Source organism: Oxyura jamaicensis, chromosome 5 (genome assembly GCF_011077185.1).
Source record: "Oxyura jamaicensis isolate SHBP4307 breed ruddy duck chromosome 5, BPBGC_Ojam_1.0, whole genome shotgun sequence".
Classification (NCBI taxonomy): domain Eukaryota; kingdom Metazoa; phylum Chordata; class Aves; order Anseriformes; family Anatidae; genus Oxyura; species Oxyura jamaicensis.
This window is the reverse complement of record NC_048897.1, coordinates 28,205,827-28,223,732: the sequence shown is the minus strand read 5'-3', so window position 1 is coordinate 28,223,732 and position 17,906 is coordinate 28,205,827. Positions and strand designations below refer to the sequence as shown.

At 38.9% G+C, this 17,906-nt stretch overlaps 1 protein-coding gene across 10 annotated transcripts in view; it reads right to left on the bottom strand.

Moving 5' to 3' along the window:
- Positions 1-2,782: 2,782 nt before the first annotated feature.
- Positions 2,783-17,906, bottom strand: part of PTPN5 (protein tyrosine phosphatase non-receptor type 5) — an 83,607-nt gene continuing 68,483 nt past the window's right edge. For 7 of the 10 annotated variants that reach the window (XM_035328884.1, XM_035328885.1, XM_035328875.1 and 4 more), the window contains 4 exons: positions 16,494-16,604; positions 12,671-12,831; positions 9,403-9,516; positions 3,416-6,108 (listed from right to left, as the gene is read on the bottom strand). In XM_035328884.1, coding sequence (XP_035184775.1) covers positions 6,015-6,108; positions 9,403-9,516; positions 12,671-12,831; positions 16,494-16,604 — 480 coding nt within the window. In that variant the 3' untranslated portion in view covers positions 3,416-6,014. Of the gene's footprint in view, positions 6,109-9,402; positions 9,517-12,670; positions 12,832-16,493; positions 16,605-17,906 lie in introns of all 10 variants that reach the window. The other 3 variants (XM_035328881.1, XM_035328880.1, XM_035328877.1) reach the window with 2 other exon arrangements.

The window sequence follows — 17,906 nt, the reverse complement described above, 5'->3', positions numbered from 1 at the left end:
ATGTTTGCTAGCCAACTTCCAGAGGCTGACAGAAGTAATTCTAAGGGTAAACACCACACAAAGCAATGGCAATTCTCCAGGAAATATAACACTTTTACTGATGATTTCAGATGATTTCTACCTGTCTAGGAAAGAAAGGGGAAGGCAAAAAGAAAATTAACAGAAATCAATAAAAATATAGCGCAGAGGCTAAAACATTGTCAGCTTTTTCAGTGAGCTAAAATATTGTATATAGACACCAAAAATAACTGCATGCTGTAGTTCATAGGCTAAAGAGGGATTCCAGCACGACAGAGGCTCTGTGCTTCCTTCTCTAGAAGTTAGTGTTATTAACACAGATACATTCATCAAATCAGAAGAGCATGGAAATAGGATTGGTCATGCTGTAAAGTGGATCAGGTATTATTTACTGCTTGTCTAATGAATCTGTCAAGGAACTGACTTGCATTTACCCCTTCAATATTCTAATTGAGAAACAAGGGCCCAAATTAGATACAGAGAAACCTGGTATCTGGGCTGACAGTCACATTTTCTCCAACAAAAACAAAACACTGCCAACCCAATCCAATTCCACCCACTATTCCAAACAGACTCAAAAAACCAGTCAGTCCGTTTCCATGCTCATTTCGCAGTGCTCATGAATCCTCCCTCATCCTTCTGTTCTTACGCCAGCTACTGCAGCACACTGAGTGGGCATGTGCGTATGCAAACACATGCATGCATAGCGCTGTAGGAGAAAGCTAATGTATATGAATGAGAAGATCTTTCACTTTGGATCTTTAAGTCTGGCCACACTGTCAGGCATAGGCCTGAAGAAGGGAGTGAAGGATTCTCTAATGAAGAGTTATTACCCTGACCTTTGTGATGGCTAGGTGTCTGCTCTGCATTATTCCTCACACCAGCCTAAGGACTAAGATGATGACAGTGGATGTACTAAAAACCAATCACACCCATTTTTCCTTCTTCTGAGACAAAAGGAGACAAAGCTATCTGTTAAGAGAGAAGGTTTCTGTTGTTATGTGGTGCCTTATTAGTTTTGACTTAAATCCTGACAATTTTCCTTATGTCCACCTCAGAGGCAAACAAGTTAAATAAGCATGCAAAGGAGAAAGATTGGACCAGAAGGATCTATGCAGAGTTTTTTTTCCCTCTGATCCCTGGAAAGAAGCATTGCCTTTGCAAAGAAAAGCAGGCACGTTGTAGCTGCTTACAGGACCAGAGGAGTTAAAGTCATACATCACAAAAATTTGATTCAGGAAACATTACCATTTCCCAAAGGAGAAATGTCTTTAGTCTAAAGATGCATGGTACTGCAGGTATTTTTGTCCCCAAAATTCTGAGATGTGTTGAGATTAAAGGTAGGCAGAAGAGGTCCTCTGAGGCCCTCTGAAGGGTGTCCGGCAACACAGGCTCTCTCCAAGGGAAGAGATGGTCCCTGGAAGACACTAGCTATCAGCATTTTGGATTTAAACTAGTGCAACACAGTGAGTTATTTATTTTTACTAATAAAAATAATTAGTATTTTTATTATTATTTTTACTGTATTTTAAGCCTAAGGAGCAACAAGCAGATAAGAGACAAACAAGAAATATGAAACACGGAATTTGAGGAGCATGGTCCAGTGAAGAAAGAGAAATGAGGGCCAGGAATTACAATACCTGAGTCCTTTGCCAACTTTATCCTCTTAGATGCTCTGAAGGCAGCTGCTGTGCCAATAAGGCTTTTAATTCTGAGTAAATTGTTTAACCTCTGTGTTCAGCTTTGCTATCAACTGAATAAATCTTGCCTGCTGCCCTACTTGGAAATAAGTGGAGCACAAAGCCTGGGAAGATCTTCTGTATCGAAGTTAATTGTACTCCCCTCTGTGAAGGTTCATGCTATGCCATGAGCATGTGGCTTCTGCTGTATTCAGGTGCTGGAGCCTGATCTGTACTCAGAGGAGAGCGGACTCTTTTCTTGCCTGCAATAGAAGGAATTCACCTCTTTGTGAATATGTGAAATTTACTTTTAGATATCAGCTTTCTAGAGCATGCAGTTCTTTGAATGTTTGGTCCTTATGAACAGAGCTGCAAATGCTGCTTTCATTCATATATTCCTTTTGTGCTTTTGAATGGAGTCATCTTTTCCTGCAGGAGTCCCAAGCTGCCCTATGTTATCTTATGTTAATTATCACTCTCACAGACATCAGCCAATACAAGTCTACTGCCTCAGCATAAGAAATAAGGTTATCCCCAATGTATCTCAGAAAACATTTTTTCCCTCCTTAGCAGATGCAAAAAGCATGTTTTATGTCAAAATTAGAAAGATATTTACGATTAACAATTTGTAAAATTACTTTTTCCCTTTAAAATGGTTTCCAGGGAAAGAACAAATTGAAGTCATACTTCAGACCCACTTCTAAAACTTACCAACTCAGCAAGTGATTGACAAACACTTTAAGACCACCTTAGTGTGCAATCTGCCCAGTTCCTCCACTGCAGAGACAGCAGGGAAATGAGGGGAACCAAGATTCTGTTTCATGATCTTTTTAGTCTTGAGTTCTTTTGTTACTGCAAACTCACAGATTAAGAATAAGATTTTCCTAAGTAGTGTAATTACTGAGCATCCAAAATTGTTAGCAGCTTTTGAAAGTTGTGCAAGTAAGTGTGACACTATTGTACATAGTAAATAGCTGATGTTTCAGAGTAATTTGACCAAACTAACTTTTATCATTATCCTTGAGAGAGTCAGTCATGCTTTACCTGGGGACAGCTCATGCTCTCTCATGCTATGTTAGTCTTTGTTTTTACGTAATCCTGTGTGTCTGCACATCTCAGAAGACCTACAAAAGGACAGAAAGTGTCATTACTCTGTTACCACAAGAGAAACAAACAATAACTGCATAAACATGATGTCCAATGACCGATGAACAAGGAATTGATCTAGGCTGTGCCTTAGCCTTTTCACACTAAGTGTGAAAAAGTTTATGAAACTGACAGGGAAGACATTGCAGCTGGTTCTAAATATTATCTCAGGTTATTACATGCTAACATACCCAAGGAGAGGAATTCAGCCCTCTGAAGAACAACTGTGTTGTTTATAGGTGTTAATACTGCAGTTTCAGGTACAAATAGACTTGGGTAGTGAGCTGGAGAGGGAGGATAAAGTGTGCTAGATTTTTTTATCTTAGAGTGCCTAGTAAAAAGAGAAGCCTAGTGAGATGCACAGTTTGGCTTAGTCCCTATTGTCAGCTCAGTTTCAAACCTTCTGAGTAGCAGAAGTAGCAGCTCCACTCACCTCAAGTGCTTCTGCATGGTCAGAGACCCTTTCTGCTAATCCTAAACACTTAAGACTACCTATGCCATCAGAAGAGACCAGAGCAGCTGATACAAGGTCCTACAGACACCCCTCTTTTTTTTTTTTTTTTTTTTTTTTTAAAAAGAGAAATGTTAATTATGGTAAGGCTGAATTATAAATAGGAGGATTAGCTCTGACTGTTAGACAAAATAACACTTCAAGAGGCATTTGAATATTTTGATCTTGACTAAGCAGCATGCTCTTGCCTGGTGTGAGGTGGCAGGAGGGCAGTCCTCATAACCAGAGAGGAAGTAGGCTGACATTTGCTTTGTACTAGTGAATTCATGCAAAACAGACAGACTTCACCCATGACCACACTCTCAGGACACTCCACATATGCAGAACAGGAGTGGACAGCAGGTTAGATTTCATTCACCAGTAAAAATTGTTTGTTTCTGTTCAAGTCAACAAACCACACTGCTAACTAATGCCTGCTGAAGATCTGTGTACGGACCTCGTCAGTAAGTTAGAGCCCTTCATACCTTGTTTGCCATAAAGCAATTATCCTCTAGAAAGTTTCCTTGTACAGAAGGCAGCTTACACAGTCAACTTCTCTCCTACATGCACAATCCTACCCATCATCAACAAATATTCTTTATTAGATACACAGCAAGCTGATGACAGAACAAGTCATTTTATTCACTGAGTCAATTTTGACACTGAAGGGCACTGAACAGCTGAAAACATTATTTATAGGGAATTTCACTTACAATGCTATTCAGAACATCAGTGGTACTTTTGTTATTTCTAAGGAGAGCTCAGACAAAATAGTGTTACCCTTTCGAAAGAATCAGTTGCAATGGGAAGAACATAGCTAGCAAGGTTTACATAAAACTAACAGTCATGTTATGCTCAAAAGCTTAAGTTTATTGCTCTATTTAATGACTACCGCCAGTATTTTTAAAAAGAATGCCAGTTCTTCCTGCTAGCTTCTCACTGAAGGAAATATTTTAAATACAGCAATAAAATCAAGTGGTTTAAAGATAACACATTTTGCCACACATTCATGCAAACCCTGCTGACAGGATTTTTACAGGTTCATGGATACAGAATAAACATAAAATATGTGTACTGAAATACTGGGAAGCTTTCTGCACAGTGATGAAGTTGTAGGCATAACATTTCCGGCCATACCCTGCACCTACTGATGTCAATGGCAAAACCTCAGTGAGAGCAGGATCAGCCCTTACTGTTGTGAGAGCTGCTTTCCCTTCTCCTGATAAAGAAGTGCAGTAAGTTCAGAGAACCTCCTGCACTAACAAAAGCAGTGGGTTTTGGTTATTGTCACAAATAGAGAAGCAAGTTATTTGTAGTAGATGATTACAGCTTCTATTCACAAAACACTCATCTTTCATATAAAGGGTCCTACGTACCTCCTTTTTTTCCTCTGCTCATCAGAACACTGAAACACGTGCTTACCTCTAAGCATTAAACACAAACTTAAGCCTGCATAGCCAGACTGACAGCTAAAAACAAAAGCATGGGCAATAATAGTCTATCAGTAGTCTATTATTTTAAAGGAAATGCTGCTGCCTGGACTAGTGATTATAATGGGCTAACAATTGCCTCAATTGCGTTTGAGGGGAAACATATCAAAGAGCAGCCGACAGATTTAGTTTTTTTTTTTTTTGTTTTTTTTTTTAAAGCTGCCTATAAGATTTTCATTTCTTGTCATACTAGTTTTAATGAGCACTGACCACCCAGTTACTCTTAAAACATTGAAACAGGTTTAAATTCACAACACAAGTGTTCCTGTTATTCATTTTTCAATAAAGATGAACTGAATTAAAAGAATAATAATTCCTCACCTCAAATTCCTCAAATTTCTGGGGAAGTTGTATTGGGATTATGATTTCACTATGCAAAAAGAGAAAATACTTGCAAGAGTCAAATCTGGCTACATGGTGAGATGCCAAAATATTGACAAAGGAAAGGTAAAATATGAAGAATTCAGATTAACTTCTCCCCTATCAACCTCAGATTCACCCAGCTGTAAGGATACCAAGGTGTGTTGCTGGTAGGAACTGGAGGCAAGAATTTCACTTACATCAATGAAATAATTTTTTTCCCTTTAGTTCAGATAACACTGGTGGGGGACTGCTTTAAAAAAAACAAAACAAAACAAAAAAAACAAGCAAGCATGATGACATGACGTGTGAAACATTTCAACATGAATCTACTTGAATCTTTCAATGCAGAGGCTCAGAAGGTTTACGATATACACAGTATTCGGTAATTTTATATGTAAAAACAATCAGAAAGAGGCAAAAAGTTACTTTCAAGCTTAGTCAACAAACGGCACATTTCAGCATGACAATTCAAAAAGTTTCACACTGTATTTGGATATAATAGCAATTATCTTTTAAAAATAGCAAACTGAAGACTTTTTTTTTTTTTTTTTGATTTTGTAACAAACGAAGCTACTATCCTTATTTACAGTATAAATAAGCCTTTTTTGGTGAAGATTATGTCCTGTCACATATGTTTAAGACAAGGCGTACCTCAGCTCTTAAATGTCAATGCAAACAAGAGCATAAAAGCAATATCAAAGTAAAATAATATATCTTTCTCTCCAGCTAAGACAGCCAGGTTACCATGCATCTCTTATCAGATCTGAAATATATCTGAATGCAGTCAAAAGTTCTCTTGGTTTTAGCCTTTAGGAATATCATGAACACTTATTCTTCTGCTGCTCTAGAAAGCTGTTTTCCGTACAAGCTCATGACATGATGGACAAATTGATACTGTTCACAAGTCTGGATCATTCCTCCCCTGAAAAGGAAAGAAAAAAAGGGGAGGGAAACAGTAGCCTTATTACATGCAAATAACATACTAGGAAATGGCACAGCTAGCATGAAGCTGGTGTTACACACAAAAGATCTATTCCAAAATTTCCTGAAAGGAGTGAGAAAGCACCCATTGATTGTAACCAGCTTGCAGTCCAACCTTGAGCTCTGTTCTGAAAGTCTCTGCTAACAAGGAACAGAAACAAGTCAGAACAGGAACAGCAGAGGCCTGAATCCAATAAGACAATGTCATCATCATTTGCATATATATGGCTGTAGCACCTGTATTCTAAGCACCATTTTAAACGTGGCAAAAAGCAACCCGTACCTCAAAGCTCTACACCGACAGATATGAGCTGGGGCAATATAAAGAGGTGAAGTAGCTCCTGTAAGACTTCACAATTGCACTAGGGACTGAATTCAGGAACAAATTCAGGACTACAGAGAGCCAGGCTAGCACAGAGAATTGATGCAGCACCCTACTTTCCCAGTCTGCAATGTCTTTGTGCTGTCCCAGACTGTTTTTTTGGGGGGTAAGATCACCAGCAAAACTGCTCAGATTGAGAGCAGGATTTTGGAATAGACACTAATTTTTACAAAGGACAACACTAACTAGTAACTGAATTGACTGCCATGCCCACCTTGACTAGTAAAAGACTCCAAGAGCAGAAATGTGTTTTGGTTCAGCTTTTACTGTTCTCTTCAAACCTGCAAATCTGAAAGGAAATGCAAGCAGGAGCAGAAACACAATTTGCTTCTCTGTGCATCATTAACCTGTGTATTTCTGCAAGTACCATATTAATGAATACAAATACTACAGTGGGAGACAAAAATGAACGAAAAAAAAAACCACCTTAAATTTTACTAAGAGTACCTCATAACAGTGATACGATCTCTTCATAATTCATTCATATGAAAATAATTAAGTCCTGTAGCTCAAATCACAGGTTTACGCAAAATTGTGCCAGCACTAGTGCTGGTGCATGGATCCAAGGAATGCAGTGCCAAAAGGAGTCTGAAACAACAACTGGCTTTGAGGAACATGGGAGCCTGGGGGTGGCCAGTGCCAACCAGACTGTGTCAGCTTGAGAAAGAGAACATGTGATGCCTTCCCTCAGAAATCAGAGGAAATTAATGCAAAGTTGCTGCCTCTGAGCCAAACGGGCAGCAGACAGGTAGCACCACCCTTAGGGACTGCCCTCTTGTCTTGTGCCTGGCTTAAAAATTGTGGATCACACAGTAATGCTACCAGAAAGTAGATGAAGGTTCAGGACAACCTCATTCTTCAGCCTCTTGCAGTTACTTTGCTAACAGAATGCTTGAAACACACTCTTAACAATGAGCAGGAGCCATGCTTCAACCTCTCATCAATGAGCAAAGGGTGGGAAACACACAGAGTGTTTTTAAAGAAACTATTTCCCAGCTGAGCATCTATTCTCCATCTGCTCTATTTAACACAGGCTCATGGTTAATTTGAGTCCTTCTGTGCCATGCACAGCACTGAAATATATTTATGTCAGTCCATGACACACAAGGAATTTTAGTCATATCTGGCAACTACTCCCGATGCAATCCCATTAACAGCAAGGTTGGACCCTGAAGTTGTAGCAACAGAAGCGCTAGGGTGGCCATCAAGTTTCAGACCGCAGGAAGTGATTTTCCATTTTATCTCATTCCCTGTTTTGCAGTAGCTTCCTCCCCTTCCCATGCATGCATACCACAGCTTGTGCTTGCAGTCCAGGCTTTGGCACAGAACAGAGATATCACTCTTTCACCCCTGCTTGCCACAAGAACCTTTCAAATTTGAGTTGCATTCTGGGGAAGAACAGCAAATGTGTCTCAGTGCTGCAGTAAGGATGCAGGAATTACCACTTCCTCTACTTAGTCATACCATGTTATGTTAGCACCAACTGTTGGCCAGCAGTGCAAAGCCCAATACACAGTTTTTTTGCAAAGGGAATCAGTGAAGGAATGAAGGGATTTTTCACTCCTTGAAGAAACCATGCTTTCCTATAGCAAGGTGGTGATTTGACTGCTTTCCATCTTGAGTATTTCCTCCCATGAGATTAAATGGCTTTTTCATATCCCACCGACTAACAAGAGGTACACGTCAGCAACAGCGGCCCCTGCAGGCTTGCTTTTGCTCTGTGGTATCATTAAACACAACCTCCGTTCTTCTGCCTCTACAAATGACTGTCAGTTGCCGTCTACAAGTAAAACAAGTATTTTAAATCTGTTTTCTGTGCCAAATATGTTTGTAAACAGGTGTCTTTGATCATTATTTGTGTGGCTATTTTCCCATGTAATACTAGTCATGACACAAGATATATCAGATCCAGCCAGATACTTCACTGGGCCATGGATAACCAGCACTCACTCACTACTCATATTTTGGTTTTCTTTTTCCTCAAGAAGCCTTTCCTTGTTTGGCCTGAAATCCATTGAAATAGCCAAATCTCCAAGCCCCTGCAGGTCCCTGTCTATCAGAGCCTCAGCAGGGCAGCAAGCATTTCATTTTCTGCCTCCCACTGAGCATAATTTCTCCTCTGAAATAAAGTTCAGCGTGGGGTTGAGGTTCTTTTTTTCCTCAGAAAAATCTTTGGTATGTTTTTCGTGACATCTCTTCCCCCGACTACATTTATCATTATCATTAGAGAGAGCACTGAGACATGTTTTGATAGCACTTGAAACCAGTGGGAGAGGAAAAATAACATCTCTGGTGCAAAATTCAAGTCTGTTTACTTCATAATCAAACTCAAGGTGGTGTGTTAAGAAATGCTTAACTGGAAACCATTGAATTTCTGGAGATTTTCACAGCTCCTTTCATATGTCTGCAAACACTTCAGCCTGTGCATGCTATCCCCCTCCCCACAAAGTCCCAAGCAGCAGTGCCCTCCCAGCAGCGCTCACAGCTCCAGGTACATGAAGCCAATTTTCTTTACTCCTCCTGGGAACAAAGTGCTGATCTACAGTTCTGAAACAAGTGCAACTTTGAGCCTTTGCTTCTGTATGAACATGGGGCCAACTCCTCTGCTGGTGAAAGGTCATTCCAAGCCTGCACAGCTGCACAGATTTGGATGCCAGCTATGAACCTAGCTAGGGATGTTTGTTAAAATTTACTGCTCTTATAAAAAAGGCAAGACAGAACTGCTTAGAACAGGAAAACTTCGTTCCAGAAATGTTCTCCCTCTTCCTGTTTTCTCCTCCTTAAGTAAAGGGAAAGGTTACCAATTTTCTTTTTATTATTATTTTTTTCTGGAAAAGAAACAGGTTTTCTTACCTGTCTAACCGTAACTGGCAGGCTGTTCGCAATATGTCAACTATGCCCTCACTCTTCAGCTGTTTACAACAGACACTAGTTGCAATAAAGCAGCCTGTCCTCCCGATGCCTGCACTAAGGGAGGGAAAAGGAGAGAGAAGCAGTGAACAAGTTAGAAGGGCTTTGGAAATTAATGGCACTCATTTAACAGGAAAACCAGCAGTCAAACCCCATTATTCCTGTCCTCCCTCCAATCTCTGCAGGGTGGGTGCTTGTGAATATGAATGGCTTCAATGCGACAACATGATTCAGTGTGAGCCGCTCACATCAAAAGCATGATTATTTCACATACAGTGTCAAAAAATAGACTACCAGGTACTGTCTTACCTAACATGCCATTGAATTTGTCAAACTAAGAAGTTAAATAGTATTTCTTGGTTAGACTTGCTTTGAGATCAACCCTTGCTTTGCGATTATTAATCCTTACAGCTTCTTTGAAAGCTATTTTTGATTCATATGTACCGTAACAAAGCCCCCTTGCTTTAGTAATTCAATTTAGCTAACAGCAATATGATAAGTATGGTGCCATTTGCTATCAGTTCGGCAATCTATTAATTCTCTGAATTAGAGTAGGATACAACAAATACACTATTAAAGAAGCTTCACCTTTCCTGAACATCTCCGTATCTGATTCAGTGCTTGCTTAACGACCAGAATTGATTTTATTCTCAAAGGCACAGTGCTACTGAAGCTTTGAATTCTTATCACCTCATAAAAAACTATACAGCAAAAGCTGACAGCCCTTCTTATACGTTAAATAATTAAGTGAGCATCCTCAGGAATAATTACCTGACAACTGTAAGAATCCTGCTTCCATTTAAATTGTGCTAAAGTCATAACAAAAAAACACTGGCAACAAATGTACCAGCAATAATGGAGTCTGCAGATAGCTGCTGCTGATTGACTCCTAATACCGTTTTTCTTTGATTGTATAGATTTCTTTTTTTTTAAAATAAATAAATCAGTATTTATGCTTGTTATGGAAACTGCATTAGCAACAGCTACATTGTAATTGTTTTAACTTGTATTACAGAACGATTGAGGCAATTCAATGGAAGTTTGGTGGGCCATCTTACTCTCTAAGAGCTAATCCCAGTCTTATAGTCAAATAACTGTGATGAAGGTACCTACCTGACTTCTTTTCCCTTGTCCATAAAACTCTGTGCCTCATGTCTCAATTTATCTTCTAGTTTGTTTATCAAGACCTCATATATTTTAGAGTCTCAAAGTACTCTTTGATGCACATGGATGCATATCAAGAGATAAAAAAAAAAGCCCCTCACCTTACATTCGATACCATACTCAAATAGGCTACTGTACACATTTCTTGTATGCTGCTTCCCATCCATAGATCTCATTATTGTGCAAAGGGAGGGTACGACATTTTCAAAGACAAACAGCACCAAGAGAATACTTATCCCAGGCCAAGCTGCAAGTCCCTCAATGGCTGAAAAAAAGTCATAATCCTTTTAAGACTGCCACACTGTCCACAGGACCTTACCAAGACTGCTAGCCTCCTTTAACTTTACATTGTTTTTAATAATAGCTTCATGATTAGGCTTGTACTTATTTTTTTCTTCAAGGTGGGTTACTTTACATCACTGAAGGCCAAACCCACCAGGTTATGTTCTACAGAGGACCTCCCACAGAGGCCAAAGGAGATGCAAGTACCCTGCATAACTCAGGCCTTGACACCACTCTCAATTAGAGGCAGCAGTTTAAATTCCTTCTTTGGATAAAATGACTGCAACTAAGAATAATCTGAAAGGGCTCTGGTCCCCACCTATCACATAAAATACTTCATAACCCTATTGCCATGTCTTTTTTTTTTTTTTTTTTTTTTTTTTTTAAATAAAAATGCCCTAATTGCCTCCAAATTATATCCAGATCATGGACGTGACACCATACAAGAAGACAAGGCAAATATGCAAAACACAAGTGACACAGTGGTCAGAATCTTCACCTGCAGCAAACACCATGCTTCTTCAATGAGATTTTTGAGAAATATAGATTTCCAAGGGTAAAGGGGATCTTTTTAAAAACCGTTCATTATTTTTCTCTGAACTCTCCCCGATTTGTCAAAATTCATTCCAAAACAGAGGCAGAAAAAGTGGACATCGCACTTTAATTATTTACCCATTCTGCATAGAAGGAATGACAATTCTGCATTTCTTACTGAAGTTCGTTTTCTGGATTCAGAACTGCATTTGACCTCTCAGCTTCAGCATTATACAGGGAGCTCATATACATCTAATACAACCTCCATGTTACTTTTTGAGACACCTGCTTTCCAGGAGATCATAGCCCTAAGCATGATATCTATTTTTTTTTTGTGGACATAAGATCTTGTCTGTAGCTACATTAAAATTCATGTTCTAAGTAAATAAATCAAACAGTCAAGATAAACTTGAAGAGATCTGATTCTAACACTATTTACTGTGGCATTATATGACTATTCTATTAATGATTATTCTCTATTTGCTTATAAGTGGATCTTTGGCAATACTAGAATATAAGCCATTCATGCCAGAGTCTATTTAAAAAAACCACTCCTGTTATATGATATCTCATTTACTATGGCTTTTGATTAACGACCACCTGTCATTTCCTATAAAATGTTATGCAAAACTAGGTGAAATTTCTTACAGAAATCCCAAAAGTACATTTATCAAAATGTACTTTTATTGAAATAATGGAAAATTATCCTGGCAGTACTACTGCATCACTTACCACATTTTTTGCAATTTACCTGGAATAATTGTTTTAAGAACTGACTTGTTGTTTTCAGGTAATCACATTTAACCTTTCTAAACGCTAGCAGAACAAGACTTGTTTTTGTTCAAGAACTTCTATTTTTTTATTGGTAAAAAATATACTGTTATTATTATTGAAGTTAAGGGTTCTTATTTTTCTGATTGCATGCATCTTCCTACTCAGTTTCATTCAGTGTGTTCATTTTGGTAAAACAGCCCTTTTAAGGTTCCTGAAGACATATTTTTCTGGTGAGACAAATGATATGAGGCTTATTACTTGTAACTGAGCCACCAACAGCTTCTGTGTTCAGCTCATATGCGTGCAAAAGGTGGAAAGAGAAAACTTGAATTTAGAAGCTCCAAGAGTATTTAAAGCAGTTGGACCAGATCTCTTACATGTCTGACTGATGGCCAATATGTCAGTATGTCACTGTATGCAAAGGAGCCCTTTGAAGTTGCATACGTCATTTATTTACCTGCAGTGAACAATCACTGGGGCATTCTTCTCTTCTGCACTCTGCATTACCTCATCCACTTCCAGCACTAGCTGTAACAGAGGGGGAGCTTGATCTGGTGTCTTCTGGTCTGGCCAAGATGTGTACCAGTAATGTTTCAGGTTTCTGACTTCTTCTCCTTTCTGCAACCCAGTTAAGATAAACAACACAAAGGATTTTTTTTTTTTAAATCTAATTGTAAAATCATGTTGAAACCTGGTCTTCCTTTAAGAATGTGGTGAGCAAATCAGTGTTAAAAGGAACAAGAGGACCAAATGGTGAGCCATGCAACACAGAAATCTGGACTCCAAAGATCAAGTCTGCACTTCAGCAAATTGCCTCAAAAAAGAAAGAAAAACCTACAACCCCCTCCCTCCCCCCCCCCCCCCCACCAGAAGTACTCTGCTCTTTTAGTGCCAAGAGCTGTGTGCAAAACAGTCTGCTCCCTCTTGACAGATTCATTCAGCAAAGCCAGAGCTGTACTTGTGACATAATTGCTTTCATAATATATTTGACAGACAGAGAGCCAGGAGCCATATCTCTGTCTTTGATAGCTAGCTAGCTAGATGAGGGATAGAGATGGGAGCTTATTTTTCTCTTTTCTGACAGACAGACTCTTATCAGTTTCCTGTCACTTCTCTTCTCTTAGACATGGTGACAGATTCAGAGACACTGGAAGATGGGAATTGCATCTAGCTGCAGTCCAGGGCTTTTCATGAGACAAATTCTGATTGCTTCTATCTCTCAGCATGGCTATGAATATAGCAAATGTGCCTTTACCTTTTCTGAGTGCCAAGCAGCATTCCGTGCCTCTGATTTTGTGTTCAAAGTGACATCCTTCTGCCTGATTCCTGAAGGTGCCAAACAATAACACAGAGCTCAGGGAATTGGCCTTACCCTTTCAGCCATTACATAAGCCAGCTGGCAGAGGGCTAAGCAAATGGCTTCACAAAGTCCAGGAACTGAGGTGTTAGTTTCCACAACCTTTCCTTAAATACATCTGGCCGAGTTCAAGAGATGAGGGGGGAAAAAAAGAACAAAATTGATTCTTTCTAAAGAAAGAAATGCAAAAATCTAGAAATAGTTTCTGTCACTGAGGCTGGTAAGTCCCTATGACTATCAGTTGATGGATGTTAGAAGTGCTCCATGATTTCCACCTTCCACCCTTCTCCTGAGCTGGCAAAGTTTTGCATAGCTTCACTTGTAAACTAGTCCATGGAAGTCATCTAGTTAAATCTTTTCTTTTTCTCTCGTAGGATTAATTTTTACATGGATCAGCTTCCCCTCTTTGGGTTACTCCACATTCTCACAAATGCTTGTGTTGGACATGGGAGATGGAACAAGGTTAGGAAACGAGAGATGGACAAAAGGAGGCTGGGCTTCATTTAGTTGTTGCTCCAGCTTATGCTTGGTTTGAAGTGCTCATTGAAGTGCACAGCCATGGGAACCTTAAGGGTATGTCTAGCTCAATTGAGAAAAAGAGTCTTACTACTGTAACACAGAACATGGCCCTAGGTTATTTACCCTTGTCAGAAGATATTCTGGTTAAGAGAGGATAACTAACTGTCATGAATAGCACTTTGAGCTCAGAACAGTAAACCAGAACAGATTTCAACACTGCTCTGAAACATGGATATGCGCAGTTGCCTTTCAACATGTGACTATGTATAAGCCACAGAAGTTATGAACACTTCTTAAGTGGGTCGTGAAAATTGCAATTCAAATGTTGTCAATAAAACTCAGAGAAAAGCAGAAGATTAAAGTCATCTGAAGAAAAACATGAATCACTACATAAAACTACTCATTTGACAGAAACAGAAAACAGATGAAGTTCTAAGCATGAACTCTGGATATCTTTAGTTTTGTCTATGCTGTTACCAGTTCTATGATTCTGCTTATAGAACCTTGTACACTTCTGATTTGACTTTAATAAAAATATTCTTCACTGGTGCTTCTTTGAGGCTGAGAAGACTTTGGGTAATTCTGAAGAAACTCTTCTGGAAGAGACTGCAGGATTTTTATTGAGGAAATTGTTTTGTCACCATAACTAAGTGTGACCAATTCTGTGAGATATCATTATTCCAGAAGAATTAAGCTATATATTGTTCTTGCTGCTGCACTGTATTGATTGGGATAGGTTGTATTTAAGGTCAGTGCAAGTCTGCAGTACACTTGTAAATATTCTTTACTTCCCACTTATTGGAGAATGTAATTTTCTGCTTGCTGCTTTAGCAAAAATCATGAGTGACAGACTTTCCACACTCAGTCCAGACCTGGAATTTCACATACTGGCTTTCTGCCTATTAGCATATGGCTGAAGAAACTTGAAAATGGTTGGATAAAAGGAAGGCTTTTTTCAGCTTGGAAAGAACTTGTGTTGTTATATTGAAGTCAAGGGTAGATCTGGTATATTAAAGATGTATTAAGTTCATGTAAATAGATTGTTCTTATTAAAGCATATAGCTTGAGATTCAAGAACCTAGCAATTAAATCAGTTGTAAAATAAGACTGGTATTTTAGACTAAGTAGCATCCAGGTACTTAAGAAAAAGTAAATCTGCCTTTAAACTCTCTATCCACAAGATGATAGAATGGTTACTGGTATGTAAAATTACACAAATAGCTGGAAAGATGCTATGTTCAGAAACATGAGCAGAGAGAATTCTGTGGTGAAAAGTGTTGACAAAGGTCATCAGCAGTTTTAATGTCTTAGAGCAAATGATTCCTTAAAGCACCTTCAAAATCAAGTCAGCCTTGTGAACACAAGAAGTGCTACCACACCACTATTATGGCAAGCAGACCAGTAGTCCAACCACTGCAAGAAACTGAAGGCAGGCAAACAACATGAAAAGACTTTTGGTCAGTTCTCAACTCCTCCATTTCTTGCTAGTAGCACAACAGTCATCTTAAGCATAAACAACTGGAGATATCTAGCAGTCTAACAACATTCTAATAATATTCATACATAGTCAAAAAATACCACCTAAATGTTTTCTAGGGGTCTCCTGTTACAGAATATGTAAAACTCCATGCATGTAAAAGGTTCCTATTAGTAATTAGTAATGCTTTGACTAAGTCCATTGCCAAAAGAATACACAAGCCTTTAAATTCTACAGAATATCATCATAGCGTTTAGTGGGTTATTCCACAAGCACTGTCTGTAGTATGACTTGCAAAGGCTGGTAAGATACTGTCACCAAACTAACATGTCACTCTAAATGACCAGTCATAGAATATCCTGAGTTGAAAGCAACACAACAAGGATCATCAAGTCTGACTCCTGGTTCTACACATGAACACCCAAAAATCAAACCATATGTCTGAGAGCATTGTCCAAATGCTACTTGAATTCCATCAGGCTTGGTGCCATGAACACTCCCTGGGGAGCCTCTTGCAGTGCCTGATCACCCTCTCAGTACTTGGAGCCTTTTCCTAATAAGAAAAATCCAAAACATGCATCTTCATGCCATTTCCTTGGGTCCTATTGCTGGTAACTGAAAAGATCGATCAACACAAAAGACACAGGCACAGAATGAGTCACTGATTTCTTCCACTGAGTTAACCCTGTACTGCTAAAGTTAGCCAGGAAGTATTCAGATTGTATGCACATGGTATAAGTCTTGGATTGCTTACGTTATTGTGGTATTTGTATGTTGCTGAATTGGACAGAGCAATAATGACTGCAGTAGTTAAAACTGATACTTGTACAGTAATTTACTGTGCAAATATTTCTACACAGCTCTCTATGAAGGCCTGTTTAAGGGTTTAGGTAGCAAAACTATTTTATGTACATTTGAATGATTTACCTTTAGGGTGATGAGCCTTAAACGGTAATCATCTGCTTGTATGACTTGGTTAACTGTGATTTCTATTCCTTCGTAGGTGACCTGTTCCTCTGGCCAATATTCTGTGCATTTCTGTGTGCAATATAAAATAAATCTAGTTAAGCAGCCATCAAGGGAGGTTCATTTTTACTCCTCTGAAATTGGATTAGCGCATGCACAGATGAATATGAATGATGGTTGTTTCTATAATAAGTACACATTTTCAATTTCTATATAGGGACCACATTTCTGGCAATTTTTGCTGCATTCATAACAGCTTGATTGCATGATAAAAATGCACAAATCAAATAATGACTAACCACTGTTTTTAAATACACACATCTTTATTTAACTTTGTGCAATTGATACACATTTTGAAGTTTCACTAGAAAGGCCAGCAGAAATGTGCTTGTGTTTATTAATAGCCTGTGTTTTCAGATTAACTCTTCTCTTAAGATAATAACGATTAGCACAGTATAGACTAGTTGCCGCTAATTCCACTGTGTGTATAAATGGATATGGAAATACAAAATACGTTTTTTCTACTTTTGATAAAAGGCCATTGTTCCCTGAATATAAGATTATCACCTGCATAGGTTTTTGTACAAAAGAACATGACTGGAGATGTTTGGGGAATTAACTTATTTACCAAAATCCACTTTAAATGGATGTTGAGGATCTTACATCAAAGATGAGGAACACAAAGGAAGCAATAGTTATGGGATCTATGAGACAGCTTGCTATATTTGATTTTGCCAAAACACAACTAGAGATGCAGCAAGAACTGTCTGACAGTCAGAGAAGCTGAAACCACAGTCCATTTGCAAATCTCCATCATGGTACTGATACTCTGCACAAGAAGGTGGGGATCTGTAACCACTCTTGTCCTGGAAGGATTGAAAACAATTGTGTTTTTTTTGTATGCAATCTCTCTTTAAGCTAATCAATATGCAAAAGAAGAGACAAGCACTTCAATGCGGTGTAGGGACAGGTCCATGGACAAGGAATGACATGAACAAGGCAGTTTCTTAGAAGAAGACTCCCCTGTGTTAAAGCAAGAAACAACCTCTTGTTATCATAAGAGAATGAGAACCTGCTGCTGGACAGACCCAGTTAAAGAGGGATGGTTGCATGCTTTCTCTTCTACACGGCAGCACAGTCTTGAAGGAAGTGAGTTAAAGTTGTGTGTTGCCCTCCCCCACCAAGAATAATTCCATTTCAGGAGAAAGACTAACAACAGGAAAGTATCTTGCAAGTTACTGAGTCAAAATTTGTGTGTGGGAGAAGCAGTGCTGTTCCATCTGTATAGTGCATCAGTTAATAACCCACTGGGAATGTGGCCCACTGTGTCTCTGTAAAATTATTTACGCAGATCTCAATTTTACTTCCTCTCTT